The sequence below is a fragment of the Leptodactylus fuscus genome, chromosome 8 (assembly GCF_031893055.1).
Source record: "Leptodactylus fuscus isolate aLepFus1 chromosome 8, aLepFus1.hap2, whole genome shotgun sequence".
NCBI lineage: Eukaryota > Metazoa > Chordata > Amphibia > Anura > Leptodactylidae > Leptodactylus > Leptodactylus fuscus.
The window spans coordinates 7,498,976-7,525,340 of record NC_134272.1 but is presented as its reverse complement, the minus strand read 5'-3'; the positions used below and the strand labels follow the sequence as shown (position 1 = coordinate 7,525,340).

Sequence of the window (26,365 nt, the reverse complement as noted above, 5' to 3'; positions counted from 1 at the left end):
TAGGAGTTCCCTAATGGCCTCTCTGATGATTGTTTTTCTAACTTGGACAATCCCTTTCATTTACATTCCCCAGCTGTTTGCATTGAAGCGAACCTGACGTCCCCTGATATTCCAGGTCACCTGGTTACTAGACGGGACTAGATCTCATTTAGTTATGGTAATGGCTTCATTACCACGTATTGGATACCGCGGCCACGGTTTCTGTAGGGTTACTTCATTCCGCTCCCCCCTCCCCATTGCCGGCAGGTCACAGGTAATCAATAGGAGCCCGAATATCTCCATCTATTCCTCCCTCCTCCTCCCCCTTTACTCCGAATTGTAAATGTAATGTTTAGACTTTATAGTTAATCATATCTGAAATGTTTTTACTGGAATGGATTCGCGCCCCCCTCGAGGCTCGTAAAAAAAAAATAAAAAAAAAATGTAGCAAAAAAGACGGATTATGCATGGCGAGCTTCTTTGTTCGCACAATATCTAATCAATGGCGTAGCCCTATTATTTTGCCTCTGGCTGTTCCCAGTGATGCTTGCTGGAAAATAGTCTTCATTGGAGCCTGATAAATGACAGCTATCACCGAGATTAAGGCCCAAAGCGCTGGCGGAAATTGTTTAATGTTTCAGATTCCAATCTCCGATAGAACTTTTTTTTTTTTTTTGCTCCTGTCTCTTCGGAGAATGCCTCGAAACGCGTCGGTTCAGAATCCACATCAGAAATGTAACAACTTGGAATGTTCGCCCGACGCTACATCATTATCGGAGTCGTTCGGCCATGTGTCGCTCAGGCGTAAGGAGATGCAAATATCGGGAATGATTTGCTAACAGCCGGCATCCTTGAAGGAAAACGACAAGACGCGTTTTAAGGGGTTTGTGATAAAATGCTAATTATGGCTGAAAAGGAATATTGGTTCAGTGGCAGGACGTAACATAAACCTATCTTCTTCTGATGTTAAGCCCCCCCCCCCCACGTTATTTTTCGTGTCTATGAGTTTCCCTTTTTCTTCAATACTTGCCTTGGCATGTAAATAATATACGGACATGGCGTCCAGTCAGTTTGAGGAGCGATCAGCGCGATGGTGTGAGGACGGGAACATAACATTTACTTCTGAAGATGATTTGTTTTGAAATTTAAGAGCTTTGAAAATGCCACCGTGCTCGGGGAGCGAGCGGGCCCAGGTCTACTGCACCGCGAGGGAAGACGACGTACTCGCTGCTATTTATATACTATGCCCTGTTTATGTCTTATAGTCAATTCTAAAGACTTGGAGTCTAGTGAGGAACGTGTAAAGCGGAGCTTAGATATATATCCATCATTATGGCTGAGAGAGAGAGCATTAGAAAGTTGACAGATTGGGTAGATCAGACGGATAAATAGATCTAATAGATGTGATTGATTGATAGATCTGATAGATATGCAGATCTGATACATACATCTCATGGATACAGTAAACAGAGCAGATAGGTTAGATACATAGATAGATAGATAGATAGATAGATAGATAGATAGATAGATAGATAGATAGATAGGAGATAGATGGATAGATAGATAGGAGATATATAGATAGATAGATAGATAGATAGATAGATAGATAGATAGGAGATAGATGGATAGATAGATAGGAGATAGATAGATAGATAGATAGATAGATAGATAGATAGGAGATAGATAGATGGATAGGAGATAGATAGATAGATAGATGGATAGGAGATAGATAGATAGATAGATAGATAGATAGATAGATAGATAGATAGATAGATAGATAGATAGGAGATAGATGGATAGATAGATAGGAGATAGATAGATAGATAGATAGATAGATAGATAGGAGATAGATAGATAGATAGATAGATAGATAGATAGATAGATAGATAGGAGATAGATAGATAGATAGATGGATAGGAGATAGATAGATGGATAGGAGATAGATAGATAGATAGATAGATAGATAGATAGATAGGAGATAGATAGGAGATAGATAGATAGATAGATAGATAGGAGATAGATAGATGGATAGGAGATAGATAGATAGATGGATAGGAGATAGATAGATAGATAGATAGATAGATAGATAGATAGATAGGAGATAGATAGATAGATAGATAGATAGGAGATAGATAGATAGATAGATAGATAGATAGGAGATAGATAGATAGATAGATAGGAGATAGATAGATAGGAGATAGATAGATAGATAGATAGGAGATAGATAGATAGGAGATAGATAGATAGATAGGAGATAGATAGATAGATAGATAGATAGATAGATAGATAGATAGATAGATAGATAGATAGGAGATAGATAGATGGATAGGAGATAGATAGATGGATAGGAGATAGATAGATGGATAGGAGATAGATAGATAGATAGATAGATAGATAGATAGATAGATAGATAGATAGATAGATAGATAGGAGATAGATAGGAGATAGATAGATAGATGGGAGATAGATAGATGGGAGATAGATAGATACATAGATAGGAGATAGATAGATAGATAGATAGATAGATAGATAGATAGATGGGAGATAGATAGATGGGAGATAGATAGATACATAGATAGGAGATAGATAGATAGATAGATAGATAGATAGATAGATAGATAGGAGATAGATAGATGGATAGGAGATAGATAGATAGATAGATAGGAGATAGATAGATAGATAGATAGATAGGAGATAGATAGATAGATAGATAGGAGATAGATAGATGGATAGGAGATAGATAGATGGATAGGAGATAGATAGATGGATAGGAGATAGATAGATAGATAGATAGATAGATAGATAGGAGATAGATAGGAGATAGATAGATAGATAGATAGATAGGAGATAGATAGATAGGAGATAGATAGATAGATAGATAGATAGGAGATAGATAGATGGATAGGAGATAGATAGATAGATAGATGGATAGGAGATAGATAGATAGATAGATAGATAGATAGATAGATAGGAGATAGATAGATAGATAGATAGGAGATAGATAGATAGATAGATAGATAGATAGATAGATAGATAGGAGATAGATGGATAGATAGATATATAGATAGATAGATAGATAGGAGATAGATGGATAGATAGATAGGAGATAGATAGATAGATAGATAGATAGATAGGAGATAGATAGATAGATAGATAGATAGATAGGAGATAGATAGATGGATAGATAGATAGATAGATAGATAGATAGATAGGAGATAGATAGGAGATAGATAGATAGATAGATAGGAGATAGATAGATAGGAGATAGATAGATAGGAGATAGATAGATAGATAGATAGATAGATAGATAGATAGATAGATAGATAGGAGATAGATAGATGGATAGGAGATAGATAGATAGATGGATAGGAGATAGATAGATAGATAGATAGATAGATAGATAGGAGATAGATAGATAGATAGATAGATAGGAGATAGATAGATAGATAGATAGATAGGAGATAGATAGATAGATAGATAGATAGATAGGAGATAGATAGATAGGAGATAGATAGATAGATAGATAGGAGATAGATAGGAGATAGATAGATAGATAGATAGGAGATAGATAGATAGGAGATAGATAGATAGGAGATAGATAGATAGATAGATAGATAGATAGGAGATAGATAGATGGATAGGAGATAGATAGATAGATGGATAGGAGATAGATAGATAGATAGATAGATAGATAGATAGATAGATAGATAGGAGATAGATAGATAGATAGATAGGAGATAGATAGATAGATAGATAGATAGATAGATAGATAGATAGGAGATAGATAGATAGATAGATAGATAGATAGATAGATAGATAGGAGATAGATAGATAGGAGATAGATAGATAGATAGATAGATAGATAGGAGATAGATAGATAGATAGATAGATAGGAGATAGATAGATAGATAGATAGATAGATAGGAGATAGATAGATGGATAGGAGATAGATAGATGGATAGGAGATAGATAGATGGATAGGAGATAGATAGATAGATAGATAGATAGATAGATAGATAGATAGATAGATAGGAGATAGATAGGAGATAGATAGATAGATAGATAGATAGATAGATAGATAGATAGATAGATAGGAGATAGATAGATAGGAGATAGATAGATAGGAGATAGATAGATAGATAGATAGATGGGAGATAGATGGGAGATAGATAGATACATAGATAGGAGATAGATAGATAGATAGATAGATAGATAGATAGATAGATAGATAGATAGATAGATAGATAGATAGGAGATAGATAGATGGATAGGAGATAGATAGATAGATGGATAGGAGATAGATAGATAGATAGATAGATAGATAGATAGATAGGAGATAGATAGATAGATAGATAGATAGGAGATAGATAGATAGATAGATAGATAGATAGATAGATGGATAGGAGATAGATAGATGGATAGGAGATAGATAGATGGATAGGAGATAGATAGATGGATAGGAGATAGATAGATAGATAGATAGATAGATAGGAGATAGATAGGAGATAGATAGATAGATAGATAGGAGATAGATAGATAGGAGATAGATAGATAGGAGATAGATAGATAGATAGATAGATAGATAGGAGATAGATAGATGGATAGGAGATAGATAGATAGATGGATAGGAGATAGATAGATAGATAGATAGATAGATAGATAGATAGATAGATAGGAGATAGATAGATAGATAGATAGGAGATAGATAGATAGATAGATAGATAGATAGATAGATAGATAGGAGATAGATAGATAGATAGATAGATAGATAGATAGGAGATAGATAGATAGGAGATAGATAGATAGATAGATAGATAGATAGATAGATAGGAGATAGATAGATAGATAGATAGATAGGAGATAGATAGATAGATAGATAGATAGATAGATAGGAGATAGATAGATGGATAGGAGATAGATAGATGGATAGGAGATAGATAGATGGATAGGAGATAGATAGATAGATAGATAGATAGATAGGAGATAGATAGGAGATAGATAGATAGATAGATAGATAGATAGATAGATAGATAGATAGATAGATAGGAGATAGATAGATAGGAGATAGATAGATAGGAGATAGATAGATAGATAGATAGATGGGAGATAGATGGGAGATAGATAGATACATAGATAGGAGATAGATAGATAGATAGATAGATAGATAGATAGATAGGAGATAGATAGATGGATAGGAGATAGATAGATAGATGGATAGGAGATAGATAGATAGATAGATAGATAGATAGATAGATAGATAGATAGGAGATAGATAGATAGATAGATAGATAGGAGATAGATAGATAGATAGATAGATAGATAGATAGATAGATGGATAGGAGATAGATAGATGGATAGGAGATAGATAGATGGATAGGAGATAGATAGATGGATAGGAGATAGATAGATAGATAGATAGATAGATAGATAGATAGATAGATAGATAGATAGATAGGAGATAGATAGATAGATAGGAGATAGATAGATAGGAGATAGATAGATAGATAGGAGATAGATAGATGGATAGGAGATAGATAGATAGATAGATGGATAGGAGATAGATAGATAGATAGATAGATAGATAGATAGATAGGAGATAGATAGATAGATAGATAGATAGATAGATAGGAGATAGATAGATAGATAGATAGATAGGAGATAGATAGATAGATAGATAGATAGATAGGAGATAGATAGATGGATAGGAGATAGATAGATGGATAGGAGATAGATAGATAGATAGATAGATAGATAGATAGATAGATAGATAGATAGATGGGAGATAGATAGATGGGAGATAGATAGATACATAGATAGGAGATAGATAGATAGATAGATAGATGGATAGGAGATAGATGGATGGATAGATAGATAGGAGATAGATAGATAGATAGATAGATAGATAGATAGATAGATAGATAGGAGATAGATAGATAGATAGATAGATAGGAGATAGATGGATAGGAGATAGATAGATAGATAGGAGATAGATAGATAGATGGGAGATAGATAGATAGATAGATAGATAGATAGATAGATAGGAGATAGATAGGAGATAGATAGGAGATAGATAGATAGATAGATAGATAGGAGATAGATAGATAGGAGATAGATAGATAGATAGATAGATAGGAGATAGATAGATGGATAGGAGATAGATAGATGGATAGGAGATAGATAGATAGATGGATAGGAGATAGATAGATAGATAGATAGATAGATAGATAGATAGATAGGAGATAGATAGATAGATAGATAGATAGATAGATAGATAGATAGGAGATAGATAGATAGATAGATAGATAGATAGATAGATAGGAGATAGATAGATGGATAGGAGATAGATAGATAGATAGATAGATAGATAGATGGGAGATAGATAGATGGGAGATAGATAGATACATAGATAGGAGATAGATAGATAGATAGATAGATAGATAGATGGATAGGAGATAGATGGATGGATAGATAGATAGGAGATAGATAGATAGATAGGAGATAGATAGATAGATAGATAGATAGATAGATAGATAGATAGATAGATAGGAGATAGATGGATAGGAGATAGATAGATAGATAGGAGATAGATAGATAGATGGGAGATAGATAGATAGATAGATAGATAGATAGATAGGAGATAGATAGGAGATAGATAGATAGATAGATAGGAGATAGATAGATAGGAGATAGATAGATAGGAGATAGATAGATAGATAGATAGGAGATAGATAGATAGATAGATAGATAGGAGATAGATAGATGGATAGGAGATAGATAGATAGATAGATGGATAGGAGATAGATAGATAGATAGGAGATAGATAGATAGATAGATAGGAGATAGATAGATAGATAGATAGATAGATAGATAGGAGATAGATAGATGGATAGGAGATAGATAGATGGATAGGAGATAGATAGATGGATAGGAGATAGATAGATAGATAGGAGATAGATAGATAGATAGATAGATAGATAGGAGATAGATAGATAGGAGATAGATAGATGGATAGGAGATAGATAGATAGATAGATAGGAGATAGATAGATAGGAGATAGATAGATAGATAGATAGATAGATAGATAGATAGATAGATAGATAGGAGATAGATGGATAGGAGATAGATAGATAGATGGATAGGAGATAGATAGATAGATAGATAGATAGATAGATAGATAGATAGATAGGAGATAGATAGATAGATAGATAGATAGATAGGAGATAGATAGATAGATAGATAGATAGATAGATAGGAGATAGATAGATAGATAGATAGATAGATAGATAGATAGGAGATAGATAGATAGGAGATAGATAGATAGATAGATAGGAGATAGATAGATAGGAGATAGATAGATGGATAGGAGATAGATAGATGGATAGGAGATAGATAGGTAGATAGATAGATAGATAGATAGATAGATAGATAGATAGATAGATAGATAGATGGGAGATAGATAGATGGGAGATAGATAGATACATAGATAGGAGATAGATAGATAGATAGGAGATAGATAGATAGATAGATAGATAGATAGATAGATAGATGGATAGGAGATAGATGGATGGATGGATAGATAGATAGGAGATAGATAGATAGATAGGAGATAGATAGATAGATAGATAGATAGGAGATAGATAGATAGATAGATAGATAGGAGATAGATGGATAGGAGATAGATAGATAGATAGATAGATAGATAGATAGATAGATAGGAGATAGATAGATAGATGGGAGATAGATAGATAGATAGATAGATAGGAGATAGATGATAGATAGATAGATAGATAGATAGATAGATAGATAGATAGATAGATAGGAGATAGATAGATAGATAGATAGATAGATAGATAGATAGATAGGAGATAGATCTTTATAGATGGATCCCGTGGCTAGATCCTATGGCTATAACTGATAAATGGATAGATCCAGTAGATAGATGGATAGATCTGATAGATTGATAGAATTGACAGATGGATCTGGTAGATAGACAGGTGAGAGAAATGTATTTATGGATGGATAAATAGAATTCATGGCTCGAGTGATAGATGGAATGAATGACTGGATAGATCCTATAGAAATATGAATGCAGAAAAGAGATAGATGGATTGATAGACCTGATGGATACATTTGCTGGGTGTGAGGGATCAGATGGATAGGAATGACAAAGGAAAGACTTAGAGTATCTGTACATTATATCAATCAGACTATTTACTTTCTATCAGTTGATCACTTTCTCTCTCGCTCTCCCGTCTACAGTTTCTATCTAGATAACAAATACATAGTAACAGATGGATTAATGACAGATTAGTATCCAGTGATCTGTGGATTGTTCTATATCTTATGTATCCATCTATCGCGTCCGGTATATCTCTGTATATCTGGTGTCTTACTCGGTCACAGATTCTGCCCCCTTCTGTCTCATCTCTGCGATCGCAGACACAACCTTCTCCTTGTTGATAAAGAGATCATCATCATCATCCTCATCATTGTCGTTGTCGTCGTTCCAGATCCTTTCATGAGAAACCCATCTGAATGAGTCTCTCACCTCTTACGTGTTCCATTTACAAGTGAATGATGGCGCTCGGATTCATCCGCCTTTCCATACCGTGATCGTTCCTGCGGGGATTCTTTTTTATTTTAATTTTTTTTTTTGTAAACTAATTAAAGCAGCGAGCAGAATCCGTGATGGAGTTTATGCAATTAAATGGTCTGTTTTCACGGTAAGATTTAGAGCCTGAACGCTGAACCTTCCCACCTGAATGTGCCGCCGAAAAGACTCGATTTCACAGCCGCTGATTATAACATTGAACTATAAAGAGGCTGGAATTAAACTGTATCTTAAAATTGCTTTTCAATTTATCAACAGTAACACATTGTTCCTTTTACTTTGTACTTTTTAATCACTTAGACCTGGAGGAAGAGTCAGAAGGGGCCGTAATGCCACTTAAATACACCATTAGACAGGGCACAGCCATAATGACATTCAACGCCTAGACGTCATTTTACTAAGACTTGCGCTTCTCGCCGCCTCCCTACTGTACGGTTCAGAAACGCAAAAATAAATTAAAATACAAAAAAAAGTTAAAGGAACGCTGAACCTAGAAATGAGAGATCTAGATACAATCTCTGTTGTACAAATCTAACCATCGATTTGAGTGGACATTGTGTAATACTTAGTTTCTCCAGTGGAGGTGCTGCAGGAAAACTACTTTCAGTACAACTTGTAGTATCTCCTCTCATTCAGAGCTAAAAGAGTCCAGTGGGCGGAGCTATGTAGTGGATAGGACCACCCACTGTGCCCTTAAAGCCAGGACTTTAATAAATAAATGAATCCCACAAAGCAGTCCTTACAATTTCTTCTCCAGAACCCTGTCTCAAGGAGACAAGTTCCCTTCAGGTTGTTATAGAGCAGGTGTAGGCAACGTTCAACACTCCACCATGCTCCATTCACTTCCAGAGCAGTTGCAAGAACAGCAGAGCAAGTCTGCATGCTGGGAGTAGTAGTTCTACAACAACTGGAGTACCGAAGGTTGCTAACCCCTGTTCTAGAGCATGAGGGGCCTTCAGTTAGGGTGGATTCACATCTGCGCCCGGTCTGCGCTTTGTGGGTTTCCATCTTCTGCCGTCAGGAGACGGAAATCAGACAAACCGTGTCCGCCTGTGAGCGTCTTTTGATCTCCGCGGTGAAAGTTTTTTTTTTTAAACCGGACAAGTCTGACTTTGTGTCCGGTTAAGAAAAAAAAAAACTGTTTTGATGCGGAGACCAGAAGACGCCCACGAGCGGACACGGACTGCCGGGTTTCCATCTCCTGTCCAGTTTCTTGGGCAGAAGACGGAAACTTAAAAGCGGAGACCAGACGCAGATGTGATCCCGCCCATTCCTAATTTTTGGGGGTTTTGCCTGCAATTAAACTATCACCTGCTTTCTTCTAGCTCCTGGAGGTTGGAAAGCGCCCGGCAGCAGCTGCAGGATGAGCTGCAGAAAATGCAGAACAATTATCTCGAAGAGAAGAAGAAACGAGAGCTGCACGACTCGCTGGTGAGACGTCTGCAGCAAAGGGTGCTGCTCCTCAGTAAGGTAAGGTGCTTAGTGTTATAAACATTGTGGCCTATGTACGGTATTGTTCCAACAACCTTTTGAAGGAACTCACATTTTTCAAGGACCCTGTAAGGACGTAAGATGCTTTAAAATTGCTCTTGTGTCTGCTCAGATCCTCATTCGTAAATGTCTGTCTCGGGCAGGTGTATAACATGGGGAGAACATACAAACTCGAGCCCAGGACTCCAGCGCTGCAGTGCTAACCACTGAGCCACTGTGTTGCCCCTGTTTGAAAATTTTTCCTTTAGTAGAAAACAGAATGTTTTGCTAAGTGTTGGCATGGAGAGTCCGTACCCTATTCATTGTTTAGTATGTTGTCAGGGGAGTGAATGAGGGGGTCACATCATAAAGCTCCAATTTATATATCGCCTAGAACAATATTTCTGGTGTCCTATGAAAGCAGAGATTCTTGATTTTCATATGTTACCAAGATCTAGGTTAAAAATTGGTGATATCCCTGTTTGAAGGGGTTGTCCAGGATATACCATTTTATATAAGGTGGCCGGGGAACGTAAAGAGGAAGGGGGATCTTTTCCTAGTGCTCCGTGGACAGGGCAGTGGCGCCTGGGGGCAGAGGAAGTCCTCGTCCATGTGACTACCAGTCAGCAACCTATGGAAGGGAATCGGTCTGTCACCTGTGACATCCCATGTCCTTACCTTAGGCCACTGAATTGCCGCTGCTTTTATGTGCGCAAAGACTTCCACTAAAAACAAGACCCTGTAAGCAACAGGACCGGACTGTGGCGGGAGACAGCGGGGTATCGAAGACAGGTGAGTATTTACCAAACACCGCCCCTTCATGATAGAAACATTTGCAACTGCACAGACATCAGTGGTGCGGCACTGGATGCAAAAAGCGGGATTTGGTGGAAAAGGTGAGGGGCCCCCTTTAACACATGCCAGTGCATTGTCACAACACGTTGGGGTTAGAACCTCTACTATATCATATGTTGCCGTTTTGATTAATAGTGATCTTTGTATCAGTCACCAGGTGGTTAATTTATCATAATTTGTACGTTTTGGAGCAGTTTTAATAAAACTTCCATCATGGTAGGCTTAGACCCCACTCGACTTGGTTGTGCTGTAATATACGCAGTAATAGAATATGCAACATTATATTAAAATATATTTACTGACCTTTCAATTTTGTTGGTTGTGCCGGGAAATCTTGGAATAAAATTTCCAGTACATGATAGCGGTATGTTATATGTAATTGTATGTGTGTATAACGTATTCTATCTCTGGCGACGCTACACTGGTAGGCCACCGTATTAGAGACCCATCTTAGAAGCGCTTCGTACCTCTATTGGCCTTCGGATCTGCGGTAATTTGTGGAGGTCTTGGGATGTGCCCCTAATACGCCTCCTGAACTGTTCACACTCAACATGAACCATTCATGGACTCAAACTGCTTGTCCCAAATCCTGACCCTTCCATCCTCATGGTGCAATGGAAGTCTGGATTCATCTGATCAGACGATATTTTATAGGAAAGTGCCAACTCCATCGTGATCAGCCATGTTGAATAGCAACATGCCCAATCCATCAGTTTGCCGGTGGTATCTCCCCATTAGTCTACCTCATGGGTCGTTGGAGACTTTGTGAGTTTTCAGGCTATGAGAGGACATGCCAGGCTCGTGTCAGGATTTCTAAGAACGAGCCTTCTCCTGATTCCCGGGCGCTTGTAGTATCACAGCAGTTTAGTTAAATGGAAATATACGGGCGGGCTGGCTGGCTATGGAAATGAATAGTGAAATTGCTTGTTACAGTGCGGCACGGTGTCATTTCATCGCCTGCGAAAGAAGCGGAGGGAAGAATATTTGAGATATAGCTGATTTCCATAGCCGTCTGCGGACCGCCGTATCACAGTGAGCCAACCTCACACCATAATAATAATAATCACGGTGGTAATAGTAGGATTTCATGGAGTGGAGGTTAATTGTAGGATCCAAGGCGGCTCCTATCTACGGGCGCTGGCGGATTGTGGCCAGTGATTTACTTGTCATTTTTTACCCTTTTATGATGATCTTTAGCAGTTTCTCTGACAATGATCTATCTATTGGGTATGTCATCATGGAAGATCAGCAGGGGCCCGACCCCCCCGGACCCCAGGACCCATGCCAGGCAGCTTTTTGGGACTGAGCTGTGATGAATGAGTCTGACATCACATATCCCTTCTAGAATGAGGTCGTCTTCTTCTATAAACCAATTATAGGATTCCCATTCCAGTGTTTCTTCACAGTGCACATGACCCCCATGGATTTTAGGGGAAGCGAGCTTTATGAGCAAGCCTATCCACTAAGGCTGACGGCGGCGGAGTGATGGATCACAGATTATGGAGTGTGAAGTCTATTACGTTTGTCATCCTCATTCTTAGATGAAGCCTGTTCTAAAATTGTCACTGCTGAGATACAGTGGTTTGTCACTAGTTATCAGAGATATATGGGATAACGTACCCCCTGTGACTATGAGGAGGAGGGCAGTGACAGCCGCAGGCACTTACACCAGATGCACATTACTGCGGATGGTTTACAATAGCAATTTCCTTCTGCTTTAATAGTTTCATGGAGACTGAGCGAACATACAGCAATGTATGGATGAGACCTGATCATAGTCTAAGCATGATGATACCGTATCCGCTACTCTGGCGACTTGGAAGGCGCTGTGGCAAACCTTACAACATTGCATCGTGTTGGGCGCCTGTTCTGCCATAGCCTAAAGTTCTGATCTGTAGTGGTCATACTCCTGTGCAGCTACATCTCCCGGCATATCCTGATAGCTGCCGTGCCACAATACATGTACGTTTTTTGGAACCAAAGTGGATGCACCGAGCTACCGTTTGTTTTAGACTCCAATGGTCGTATTGAGTATAGAACAACACAGAAAGTAGTGGAACCCGGAGAAGATCGTAGCAGCAGAAATCCCCAACATCCACCCACAATAACGGGAACAAGTTCCGCGCTTACTCCGGAGGTAGTTGAAAATTAGCATGACTTCGATTGGGAATCCACTCCGGGTAAGGAAAGGACATGTATAAGTTCCAAGGCTCCTAAAAGTTTCAACTACCTCCGGAGTAAGCGCGGAATTTGTTCCCGTTCTACATCACAGGTACGTTCCCCTCCACCACACATGTACGTGCCCCTCCACCATACATGTATAAGGACTGTAAAGAATCTTTAGTACCATGACCATGCAATCTTGTAATTGACAAATAATAGATCAGATGGTGTTGGCCGTTCCATTGGTGGATTTGGCCCCAAGGCCCCACTTTGTGTAACTTTGATGTAACCCGTACATCTATACAATGGTGGGGGAATTTAGCAACCCATCTACCCCAGTTTTCTGCCATAGACTGGTGTTCATGTGGTACGGTTTTTGGGAACGGCCCTACCTCTTTATTATAACGGATGCCCGAAAACTAGCATGAGTTAGATCAGGAATCTACTCTGGGTAAGGAAAGGACATGTCTAAGGGAAGTTCCAAGACTCCTAAAATGTTAGATAATTTTGTAGGGCGTTTTCTTTTTAATACTATGTACAGCCTTGACTTGGCTCGATGTTTATCCGCAGGTCGGATTAGAGGTTGTATTGTCTCCTTTAAATCTTGGATTTAATGATTTTTTTTCGGTGGGGTCTCGTGGTGGTAAACCAGGTGAACATTGATTAAAGTTGACTGATTGTTGGAAGCGATTGTGTTTCTAAGGTGTCTTTGAGACAATCAATACTAATCATATAAGTGACTTGCTGCGGCCCGTAACCGCTGAGCTCCCCGCGAGGGGCCCGCACCGTGATTAAACGGTTGTGTGAATGTCAGACACATCTCGCGGCGTCTTCTCCTCGCTCGCGGCTCACGAGTCCCGCAGCCTTCTGTCTTCTAATAAACTGACAGCTTCCCGTTTCCTCATACGGTGTCTGGTCGATATATAATGGCGCTTTCTAGATTTCTGCGAAATGGTAAAGATCAGGATCATTTATAGAAGTCATAAATATCAGTGGATCTACTAATGATTCCGTGCTCGGCTGTTTCTAGAATTTCTCATGTAGGCACGTCGTATAGATTTTCTTAATGGCGTCTGAAACTTTGCAAAGTAAACTTTTCAGAGAGACGCTATGTTCTAGCGATCGGCGGGAGTTTCGCTGCTCGGTCGTCCACCAATACGAAGGGTATGTCAGCGATGTCATTAGTGAGACAACAGACCAAACCAGCACCCAACTCGGACTGCCCTACGTTTCCACAGCTGACTACGACTTCACAAATGGCTGACGGCCATGGCCAAACAGAAACGATAAAGCGCCTCTAATTTAGCAAAGACTCTTGTGATCGTATTCCTCAGAACGTAAATGCGTAACAAACTATCTATCTAGGTAAGGGCGGGTTGACGCCTGCGCCCGGTGTTCGTCTTCGGCCCAAGAAACTGGACAGGAGACGGAAACCCAGCGGTCAGCGGAATGGTAGGAGCTAGAGCGTCTTGGTCATTAGAGATGAGCGAGTAGTATTCGATCAAATAACTCCCCACCATAGGTTTCTGTGTAATCGACTTAACACCAAGGGGTTAAGTGCATCGAATATGCTCTTACATGGAAACCTATGGCGGGAAGGTATTCGATTGACTACTACTTGCTCATCTCTATTGGTCATCACCTACTGTGAATGGTGTTAACAGTTATTGTAATCCTACAACTTTCACTTGAATGGGCAATGTCAGTGTCAGCGCTCTCAGTGACACAATTTCTGCCAGAAATCTAAAGTTGTCCGAAAGTTTAGTTACTTTGTAACAATTCTTTATGAGTGTACATCCCCTTTAAGTAAAGGTACAAAGTGAAATTCCTTTAATCCGGAACAAATTGTTTCTATAATGTGAAATCCCTGATTTGACCCCATCAAAGTGGTAGGATTACAATAACCGTTAACACCCTTCACAGTAGGTGATGAACAAGACTCCCTCCCTATATAAAGCTAGTTCGAAAATACAAGTTATACATTTCCTTTAATGGGGTGATCCAAAGTTTGGCACAGTGGGGGTGTGACTGACGTGACCCCGACTGATCGCTAAAAATGGACTCGCCACTTTATCTCTTATGGATCCTCTCTCTCCGTGGAGACAAAACCTTACAATATTTAGTTTTATTTTACCTGTGACTGAGACTCTTCCCTTTTTATATGTCGATCTATCCGTGCATGTCTTTTATCCATTGTTTGGAGATTACCGGACCCAAATCTTAGAATTTATCTTAATCGTATCAAGAAGAGAGAATGAGGTCGGAAATCAAACAATTTTGTTCTTAAAAGAACGGAAACTGTTTCAGGCGAGACGTCCCGAGCGCATTTATTGTTCTAGAATAAAAATACCGGCGTATAGAACAAAAGATGAATACAAAAATCTGTCTTATTTTCTTCTTCTTCTTCTTCTGTTTGTGTTCAGGATGAAGCCGCCGCGCCTCTCCTCACACTTCTAATATTGGTTTTCTTCTCGTGACAGATAAAACCGTAGGTTTACGAAAGCAATTTTTACAGTAATAAGAAAGTGGAATCATTATACATCATGGCTGACCCCGGAGTTAATAGTCTGTGTCAACTTTCAACAAGTTTGAAATTAGAATACCTGCTTGTCATTGCTTAATTTAAGACGTAGTTTTTTTTCTTTCCTTTTCATAAGAAAATTGTAAAGGAAACGTTGCGTGGCTAACCCTGAGCGTTCTGCTGCCGCCATTAATCTATATTGTCATAGGATCTTATAACGCTTTGTTATTTTGTATCAGGGATGAAAGCTCTGAGTGTTGTGAAAAGTTTGAGATGTCTTGAAATTGCCGTAAATGTCGTTGTGATTGGGAATTTCCTCCAAACTTTAACATTTTTTATTTCTAAATATTTTTCTTTCTCATTTTGTCTTGTATTTATCTCTGTCTCTCTCGGTCTTTCTCTCTGCCTGTCTGTCTCTCTGCCTGTCTGTCTCTGCCTGTCTGTCTCTGCCTGTCTGTCTCTGCCTGTCTGTCTCTGCCTGTCTGTCTCTGCCTGTCTGTCTCTGCCTGTCTGTCTCTGCCTGTCTGTTTCTCTGTCTCTCCTTCTTTCTGGTTCCGTCTGTCTTTCTCTCTGCCTGTCTTTCTCTCTGCCTGTCTTTCTCTCTGCCTGTCTTTCTCTCTGCCTGTCTTTCTCTCTGCCTGTCTTTCTCTCTGCCTGTCTTTCTCTCTGCCTGTCTTTCTCTCTGCCTGTCTTTCTCTCTGCCTGTCTTTCTCTCTGCCTGTCTTTCTCTCTGCCTGTCTGTCTCTCTGCCTGTCTGTCTCTCTGCCTGTCTGTCTCTCTGCCTGTCTGTCTCTCTGCCTGTCTGTCTCTCTGCCTGTCTGTCTCTCTGCCTGTCTGTCTCTCTGCCTGTCTGTCTCTCTGCCTGTCTGTCTGTCTCTCTGCCTGTCTGTCTGTCTCTCTGCCTGTCTGTCTCTCTTTCTGTCTGTCTGTTTCTCGCTCTGTCTCTCGCTCTGTCTGTTTCTCGCTCTGTCTCTCGCTCTGTCTGTTTCTCGCTCTGTCTCTCGCTCTGTCTCTCGCTCTGTCTCTCGCTCTGTCTCTCGCTCTGTCTCTCGCTCTGTCTCTCGCTCTGTCTCTCGCTCTGTCTCTCGCTCTGTCTCTCGCTCTCTGTCTCTCGCTCTCTGTCTCTCGCTCTCTGTCTCTCGCTCTCTGTCTCTCGCTCTCTGTCTCTCGCTCTCTGTCTCTCGCTCTCTGTCTCTCGCTCTCTGTCTCTCGCTCTCTGTCTCTCTGTCTCTGTCTCTCTCTGTCTCTCTCTCTCTGTCTGACTCTCTCTCTGTCTGACTCTCTCTCTGTCTGACTCTCTCTCTGTCTGACTCTCTCTCTGTCTGACTCTCTCTCTGTCTGTCTCTCTCTCTGTCTCTCTCTCTGTCTGTCTCTCTCTCTGTCTGTCTGTCTTTTTCTCTGTCTGTTTCTCTCTGTCTCTCCATCTGTCTACTTCTCTGTTTGTCTCTCCATCTGTCTCTCTCTTTCTGCCTCTCTCTCTCTTTCTTTTGGTCTGTCTGTCTCGCTGTCTCCGTCTGTGTCTCTCTCTCTCTCTCTGTCGGTCTGTCTGTCTCTTTGTCTGTCTTTCTCCGTCTCTCTGCCTGTCTTTCTCCTTGATCTTTACGCTGCATAGGGCTGTGTGCATGGGGCTTTAATAGGACCTTTCTGCACCTCCACCAATGCATGTGCTTAGCATCGTTAAATAGGCTCCGCTCCACTGATACCAGAACAGAGGCTATTTTATCTCTAGCCCCGTCCATTCCCAAGCAACAAATGCAGTTAGTTTTGGTGCCTGATGTGATATTTATTCTCTGTAATGTCAGATGGGCAGTCATGCAGGGGACAGCTGGTGTCAGACCTCTCGTCCGCTCCTGCCTGACAATGCCCTCCTGACAGTATAGACTCGACTAGTCTGGAAATGGTGGGGGCTAGAGAAAAACTCCTACTGTGCCAGAATCAGCTATGAATTGATATAAAGAGCTGAGTAGGTGGCCATTTTTCTTGTGTCCTGGGCATGCGCAGTCAGCTCTGCCCAAGGCCTAGAAGATTGAAACTCTGGACGGAAGAAGACACAGGGAGAGGATGTTCCAGAAGAAGATGGAGGCGTCGCTGGAGAGTTCTCTCTCAGCATTGAGGACGTCCCCAATGCTGTTTGAGCACTGAGGACCGCCCTCAGTGCTGCAAGAAGACTCATTTGCATACCGAACAAAACCGGGATTTCTATGGAACGGCGGCGGAGAAGACCTGTAAAGGTAGGAGAAGACTAGACTTTCTTAAGGCTATTCCTACGTGTTAGCCAGAAAATGATAGTATCCCTTTAAGGTGTTTCCATACAATAGAACTTTCATCTTATTTCCTGGTGATGAAGACATGACTCTGTTGATTCTGTCCTAGTCTGCACAGTAAAGCCAACAAATATACTGTCGAAAAAAACACAAACTGTAATCCTAGTGTGTTCTGTAGTGTCGAGCATGAAAAGTTTTGATCAAACACCAGCTTGAAATAACATGCCATGTGCTGATAATACATTTCCTTTAAGTTAAAATCAGAATTTCCCTTTATCCTAAAGAAAAGTCCTTTCCCGCCTTTGATGGGAAGATTCGATGAGCGTAATATTTGCTTAATTATGTAATTGTTTGAGAGCTCTCTCCAGTCTGCCATGCACAAACCTTAAATGTGCATTCAATGGCATTGTCTCTTCTTCTTCTCAAAGAGGATAATTAAAATATCGCGGCTATATTAAGCAAATGGAAATTGCTCTCTGTAACGGTTCTCCTGCTATCCTCCTCCAATACAAATTGCAAGTAGATTTTCTAGTTTTTTTTTTTTTTTTTTTTGAAGTGTCTGAAATGCAAACATTGGAAAGAAAATGATAGCACGCTTTACAATCAAAGTGAATGGGATCTCCACTTGAATTGTTTTTTGTAGAGATGCATTGATCTTGTTTCGCCGAGTTGGGCACAAGCCGTGATTACATACATATCCTCCAGCTCGCTAAAATAAACAAGACATTTCCAGATTTTTTATTTTTTTCCTTGCAAATTTATTATAACACAACAGAAATGCTCAAGCGATTATTATTATTTTGAGAGCGAGCTTATCACTTGGGCCGGAGGAGGAGATAACCGTCTCATCACCGCTGCGGCAACAATGCGCAAGGAACTGGATACGTGGGGTGGTCAAGGTCATGAGATTGTGAGCAGTGACCTTAAAGGGGTTCTGTTTCTGCAATATCGCAATGTCATACAATTGTCACTGCATTGAGTATATGCTGGTGCAGAGCCAGATAGAGTTAAAGGGATCCTATCATTAAAACGTCATTTTTTTTTCTCAATAACACGTAGGAATAGCCTTAAGAAAGGCTATTCTTCTCCTACCTTTAGATGTCTTCTCTGCGCCACCGTTTGTTAGAAATCCGGGTTTTCTTCAGTATGCAAATGAGTTATCTCGCAGCACTGGGGGCGGTCCTCACTGCTCAAACAGCATTGGGGGCGTCCCAAATGCTGCAAGAGAAATCTCCAGCGACGCCTCCATCTTCTTTTGGAACACCCTCTCCCTGCGTCGTCTTCTGTCCTGGGTTTCAATCTTCTAGGCCTTGGGCAGAGCCGACTGCACATGCCCACGGAAACCAGAAAAATGGCCACTTACTCAGTAAGCTGTGTAAGCGGCCACAAGAAAATGGCTTACACAGCTTCCTGAGTAAGCAGCCATTTTTCTTGTGTCCTGGGCATGCGCAGACGGTTCTGCCCAAGGCCTGGAAGATTGAAAACCAGGACGGAAGAAGACGCAGAGAGAGACCGTTCCAGAAGAACATGGAGGCGGCGCTGGAGAGTTCTCTCGTAGCATTGGGGACGCCCCGGGTGCTGTTTGGGCTCTGGGGACCGCCCCCAGTGCTGCGAGATAACTCATTTGCATACAGATGAAAACTGGGATTTCTACCGAATGGTGGCACGGAGAAGACATCTAAAGGTAGGAGAAGAAGAGCCTTTCTTAAGGCTGTTCCTACGTGTTAGTCAGATAAAAGGGTATCCAATGATAGGATCCCTTTAAATGAGACAAAGTTGCAGTACCCGGCACCACCACTACTGGATGTGTGGCATGCTGCAATCAGTTCCTAGACATATATAAGCAATGAAGATGCAATGAGTAGCCGTACTACTGTCCCATCTGATATAACGTTATGTCTGCTACAGGACCTCAGATGACGGTACTTGACATAGAGAAGATCAAAAAGAAAATCCATGTGCTGTGGTTTCCCACCTTTGTCCTTTACCAGGTTTATCAGTTTTGCCTGGACTATAACTATGGTTATGGGTTACCCCAGGGGTAGGGAACCTTTGGCTCTTCAGCTGCTGTGAAACTACAACTCCCAGCATGCTCCATTCACTTCCGTGGGAGTTCCCAGAACAGCAGAGCCAGTATGCATGCTGGGAGTTGTAGTTTTGCAACAGCTGGAGAGCCGTACGTTCCCTACCCCTGGGTTACCCCATATCTGCTCGCTGACTTATACATAGTAGAAAAGTAACCAGACAGAAAGAAGTAACACATGACTGCAGGATCTGACTACATAGAATGGTTTGTAGTCTGTTATTATGGAGACACATTCACGTGCAGGAACTCTGTAGTCACGATGGTCGTTACAAGTGAGTGTGTTGGACCTAGAACTGGTTCCATGTCTATTCTTCATTCACCGTATAGGTCAGTTCTTTCCTGTGCATTTACTGTATACCCCGGGACCTATGTTGTGTATTTTCCGTTGCGTTTTACCAACGGCCCTCCTTAGATTACAGTCCTAAGTAAAGAATCCATAACTCATCCATTATCTTTTCCTCCACTTAGACGACCATGGACAATAAACTTCCTGCCCATCCAAGAAATTGATATTTTTCACCCTTCAGTGTTGCTCGACTTCATCCTTTAACCCCAATTGGGGCGAAAAAGGGGTTAACCCATCCGACCCGGTAAATGATTTGTGTGGCAAATGTCCCGGCTGCAGGGAGGTAAATGATAGAGTCTGGAGTGGCACTTTGGCCTTTGCCTCTTACCTTTCGTGAGCTGACATTATTTTGTGTCATGTTTCCCAGCTCAGGTTTCCGTATACAGGGCGGAGAAATGACCTTTTGTGAAATTATTAGCGCGCCGACCTTGTCAGAGATATCAGTGCATTAACGGGAGTCTTGGCAGCGAGCGAGTTGCATGTATGAGCAGCAACATCTAGAAAAGCAATTTCAGAAAATGTAATGAAATCAAAACAAAAAATGCTTTTTTTTCTGATGGGGGAAGATGTTTATTAAGATAGGCTTTATGTAAGTGCGCTTGGCAAGAAATAATGGATTTCAACTACTTATAGCGGCGGTGTAACCCTTTCCGTGCCGGCCCGCTGTAGATCCAGGGGATGGGTATCTAAGGTCAGGAACAACTATGTAAGAATTCAGAATTTAATCCATTCATTTAGTCCTTTTTGTTTTATGTAACAATATATTCATCCATTGTGTATTTGTGACCGGCCCACCCAACCCATCGGGTCTTTCGACAATTGTGTTTCCTTGCCTTAATTGGTCCAACGTGATAAAATGTCTTTGAATGTCTTAAAGGGATTCTACCATTAAAATACTTTTTTTTTCTTGATGACATGTAGGAATAGCCTTAAGAAAGCCTATTCTTCTCCTACCTTTAGATGTCTTCTCCGCACCACCTTTCGGTAGAAATCCCGTTTTTGTCTGTATGCAAATGAGTTCTCTCGCAGCACTGGAGGCGGTCCTCAGCGCTCAAACCGCACTGGGGGCGTCCCCAATGCTACGAGAGAATTCTCCAGCGACACCTCCATCTTCGTCTGGAATGGCCTCTCCTTGTGTCTTCTTTCATCCTGGTTTCAGTCTTCTAGGACTCGGGCCTCAGGCAGAGCCGACTGCGCATGCTAGTGGCTACAAGAAAATGGCTGCTTACTCAGTAAGCTGTGTAAGCCATTTTCTTGTGGCCACTTACACAGCTTACTGAGTAAGCGTCCATTTTTCTTATGGCCGTGGGAATACGCAGTCGACACTACCCAAGCCTAGAATATTGAAACCCAGGACGGAAGAAGACGCAGGGAGAGGGCGTTCCAGACACACCCAGTACTGTTTGAGCGCTGAGGACCGCCCCCAGTGCTGTGAGAGAACTTATTTGCATACCAAAGAAAAACGGGATTTCAATGGAACAGCGGCGCGGAGAAGACATCTAAAGTTAGGAGAAGAATAGACTTTCTTAAGACTTTTCCTACGTGTCAACGAGAAAAAAATGTGTTTTAATAATAGAATCCCTTTAAATACGGTTCTGCACGTTGGCTAATACTTATGTCAACCATTGACTTGTATCACTGACGTCAAGACCAGTAGACACTACGGATGCGTGCAGGGAGATTTATCAAGAATGGCGATTCTTGCATCGGAGTACGGTGCGAACAATTTATAAAAACGGTTCATGGGGCATTTAATAAAGGGGCATCTCATACCTTTTGGGTTCCAGAATGTCAAATCCTTTGCACAGAGCATAGTATATCTGTCAACCGAAGGAGGGCCACACGCTAATGCTACAATACGCTTAGACACACCACGTATACCAGGGTGCATCTAGGCGCCAAAACTTTCCACTTTGTATGCCATTAACCCGGCTAATGTCTTTGTTCTCACTGAGATCGGACCAAGATCTTCAGATGAGTTTAATTCCTGTATTTTGTACCTTGGGAACTTATCCGTGCATCTCTTGCAGGAAGACATTGTGCCCATTTTGCTGTACTTTACCAACCTGAACATGTAATCTGTAGTTACAACAAATTGCTTTCCTCCCAGTGACTAGACTTTACTTAACATGTTTTGTATTGTCAGGCATAAATTATCCGCTCTTGTTACAACCTAAGCTCCCGATTTTCCTATTACCCTTTCCGTATGGCGGGATATCCCTCCCACTCCCCGGTTCTGCTCCGGTGGGCATCTGGAGGCTGCATTTAGGGACCTCCTAAGCAGATCCTGTGCAGCAGTGTGTCCTGGCAGATTGCAGCATGGATTTGCAAAGGATTAAAGTTAATTAAAGAAGTGTTCTTTTCTTTTATTTGCCACTATCTGTCAGCTATTTACATGCTAATGTTCGGCCTGCCATGGAGAATAGGAGAGGTGTCAGCAATGGGCATATTATCATACCAGGAGACAGCGGAAAATAATGAGATGAGCAATTTATTTCAGGGGGAAGGAGAGAAAAAAAAGCCCACAATTGAAAGTCTGCTGCTCAGTAGTTTGTGTGTTTTTTGTTGTGTATGTGATCCAAGTGAAAATAATTCACTCCATTAAGGCTGAATAATAAAGTGCGCAGCATAATACATTATACACGGACAAATCGCAGCGGAGCAAACACAGGAGCTGAGGAAATAATACAAGGGATGGATGAGCGCCTTCACATTGTAATTCTGCACTGGATAATGTAATATAGGCACAGGACATTACTGATCCTGTACGATAGCCGTCACACAGAGCTTACACTCATATAGGGGGTTAGGTGACGAGATACTGGCACACAGAGCTTACAATCATATAGTAAGGTCAGGTGACGAGATATCGGTCACACAGAGCTTACACTCATATAGGGAGGTTAGGTGGTGAGATACTGGCACACAGAGCTTACACTCATATAGGGCGGTCAGGTGACGAGATACTGGCACACAGAGCTTACACTCATATAGGGCGGTCAGGTGACGAGATACCGGTCACACAGAGCTTACACTCATATAGGGCGGTCAGGTGACGAGATACTGGCACACAGAGCTTACACTCATATAGGGCGGTCAGGTGACGAGATACCGGTCACACAGAGCTTACACTCATATAGGGCGGTCAGGTGACGAGATACTGGTCACACAGAGCTGACACTCATATAGGGGGGTCAGATGATGAGATACCTGTCAGACAGAGCTTACATTCTAATAATGCGGTCAGGTGACGATATACCGGTCACACAGAGCTTACACTCATATAGGGGGGGGGGGGGGGGTCAGGTGACGAGATACTGGCGCACAGAGATTACACTCATATAGTATGGTCAGGTGACGAGATACTGGCGCACAGAGATTACACTCATATAGTATGATCAGGTGACAAGATACTGGCACACAGAGCTTACGTTCTAATGGTGCAGTCAGGTGGCGAGATACTGGTCACACAGAGCTTACACTCTAAGGCCTTATGCACACGTCCTTGCGTCGTAGTTTTCACAGACCCTTAATGAGCAGAGCTGGACAGGTAGGTATAGGACCTGCTCTAAATTTTTCTGCTCTTCACTACGGCAAAAGCTGCGTCGGTGTGTATATGGGCCCATAGAAATGGATGGGTCCGTCCTCTTCAGTGTTCATGGAGCGTAAAAGTGCGATCAGCTACAAGGTTCTATCACTATCCTAGGCATTAACATAGTAGATGAGGTTGGATGAAGACCCTGGTCCATCAAGTCCAACCTATAACCCTATAGTGTTGATCCAGAGGAAGGCAAAAGAAAAAAAACAAGAAAACCATACGGCTGATGCCAATTGCCCCATGTCAGGGTAAAACATTTCCTACTTGACTCCAAATCTGTCAATCAGTATAAAGCTCTGGACCCATAACCTTTAATATTTCTCCATTCTACAAAGGCATCCAACTCTCTGCCATGTCAGATGCAGGTGATGTTGGGACAGAGTTAGGAGGCTCTTAGATTTTAGCTCACATGAATCTGTTTGGTCACCTTAACTGTCCTGTGTTTTTTAGGATTCCAGCAATAGTTGCCTTAACATTACCTCATTTTCTGATAATGATGAGATGACTCTGCTAACTCTGACATAGTCTACACAGCAAAGCTGACAACTGCCACAGGGGAAAAAAAAATACATATATTGGCAAAAATTATAGTACAAGTCTTTATAGGATCGTAGCTGGCATAGGTTTAACTTCCTGATACACGGAGGGCCAGAGAAACTCCTAATTTAATAAGAGGTGTAATGATAAATTGTGCTCAGTACATCTAGACTGGAGTATAGAACGGCAACCTTGCCCGTAAACCCATGAGATCAGGTCTAGGACTAGCACATAGGAAGGCTCATGGACTCGAAGTCAGTCAGCTTGTCAGACAGATAAAATGAGCAGTTTGTTTTTTTTCGTCGGTAACACAAATGTAATTAATTTTCCGTGTTCTTGTCAAGACGAACCTCTGCTAGAAGTGGCCGCTCTACCCAGGAAGATAGAAATGATAAAAACTGATGCTTTATGTGTAGAGTGTGAACAGCGGAGGAGAGGAAAAGAAAAGCGAGGAGCTAAAAGTCAACAAACGCAACATGTAGTCGTCGTCAGGATTTTTTAAATTTTTTTTTGTGGTGTCCTAGTAAATACATGTCGTCACTCCATGCCCGGTTATTGAGTAGGGTACGTAGAAGGTTCTTGCTCTCTACTCTGCCACCATGAATGCCCTAGGGGGTATTTTCTCAGTGTGTGAGGGGCAGATAGTTTACCGAAGTGAGTTTTAGAGGGATTCAGACGTCTGATCTCTATTGGGGACACCGGCACTAAGCTAAATGTGACCGCTTCTTGGCCTTGTGGCTAAGATTAAGTGTAGCTTCTGTTTTGGTAGTGGTTAGTAATTACCTCCACCACCCATTAGGTGACCCGACTGTAGAGGGTAACAAAACTCCATTGACGGAAAGCAGAGAACCTTATGTTGGTATGGAACTGGGCCAACGTCATTAGATCGAGGACGGTGACTCCTGGTGTCACTCAACTTACCAGGGATGGGATCACTCCTCTCGCTTATTTAATTTGTGTGTTTTTTCACCGTTCTGTACATCACAGGTTTGAGGGATGCAGATGCCCTTTGGGACTCTCCCAAGTTCTATAGGAGGAGTTGTGTGTCCATTAGGTTCCCGGCTCATCTCTGCTTCTGTGGAGGTGGGTGCACCTAGTTGTAGGCTCCTGGTAGTACACTGGGATGAGAAATCATGTGGAGGCCAGGAGCAAGTCGGGTCTCCCTTGCTTCGGGGTGGGGATACCATAGTTCCAGACCCTTTTAAGGCCTTCTGGCTGGAAGAGTTGGGGAGGTCTTTTTTAAGAGAGGGCTTGCAATAGACTCCATCCTTGTGCACGTTTTAAGTATGGCACATCTCACTTTTTGACACATTGGTGGCAGAAGGCATGATGATCTCGGGCTTCCAAAAAGGTTGGGGGTTACTTACCAACATTTTTGTAATAAACTTAACCTATCTATCTTTTAATAGAAAACCGGCTGTAAAGATTTCACTATCAATGTTCTAAGGGGGAGTCTTTCCTTTCCCCCCGTTTTCCATGTAGCATGCGGAGTTCTAGCTATAAATGACATTCGTAACACTGTTTCTCACTAGTGATATCTCTGTATTTCTTACAGCTAGCACTACAATCACAGGTTTTGCATGATGCCTAAACCATTTTTATAGGTTGTATAAATCCAAAGTTATTTGAAGTGACCATCCCCTCCTTAGGCAAATGCTTTAGCTCAACATACTACACGGAGAACGGGTGTACCGGAAATACATTGATTGCGAGATCTTTACAGCCTGTTTTCTACAAAAGGGAAGTTACATAGGTTAATAAACTATAATTATACACAATATATATAAATCTCTTTCTGTGGTGCCCTGTGTTAAAAATCTGCCCCAAGTGGTGACTTGTGATTCTACCGTGGTTTGACTTTGTTACTCCAAGACCGGAGGAAAGGGAATATGTGCTACTTACAGGACCTCTCACGGGATATACTCTTCTAACCTT

At 41.3% G+C, this 26,365-nt stretch overlaps 1 protein-coding gene across 1 annotated transcript in view; it reads left to right on the top strand.

The window, feature by feature from the left end:
* Positions 1–26,365, top strand: part of MAD1L1 (mitotic arrest deficient 1 like 1) — a 428,393-nt gene that overhangs the window by 90,813 nt on the left and 311,215 nt on the right. Inside the window, exon 11 of the mRNA XM_075284203.1 lies at positions 9,916–10,060. Within this exon, the coding sequence (XP_075140304.1) occupies positions 9,916–10,060 (145 nt within the window). The remainder of the gene's footprint in view (positions 1–9,915; positions 10,061–26,365) is intronic.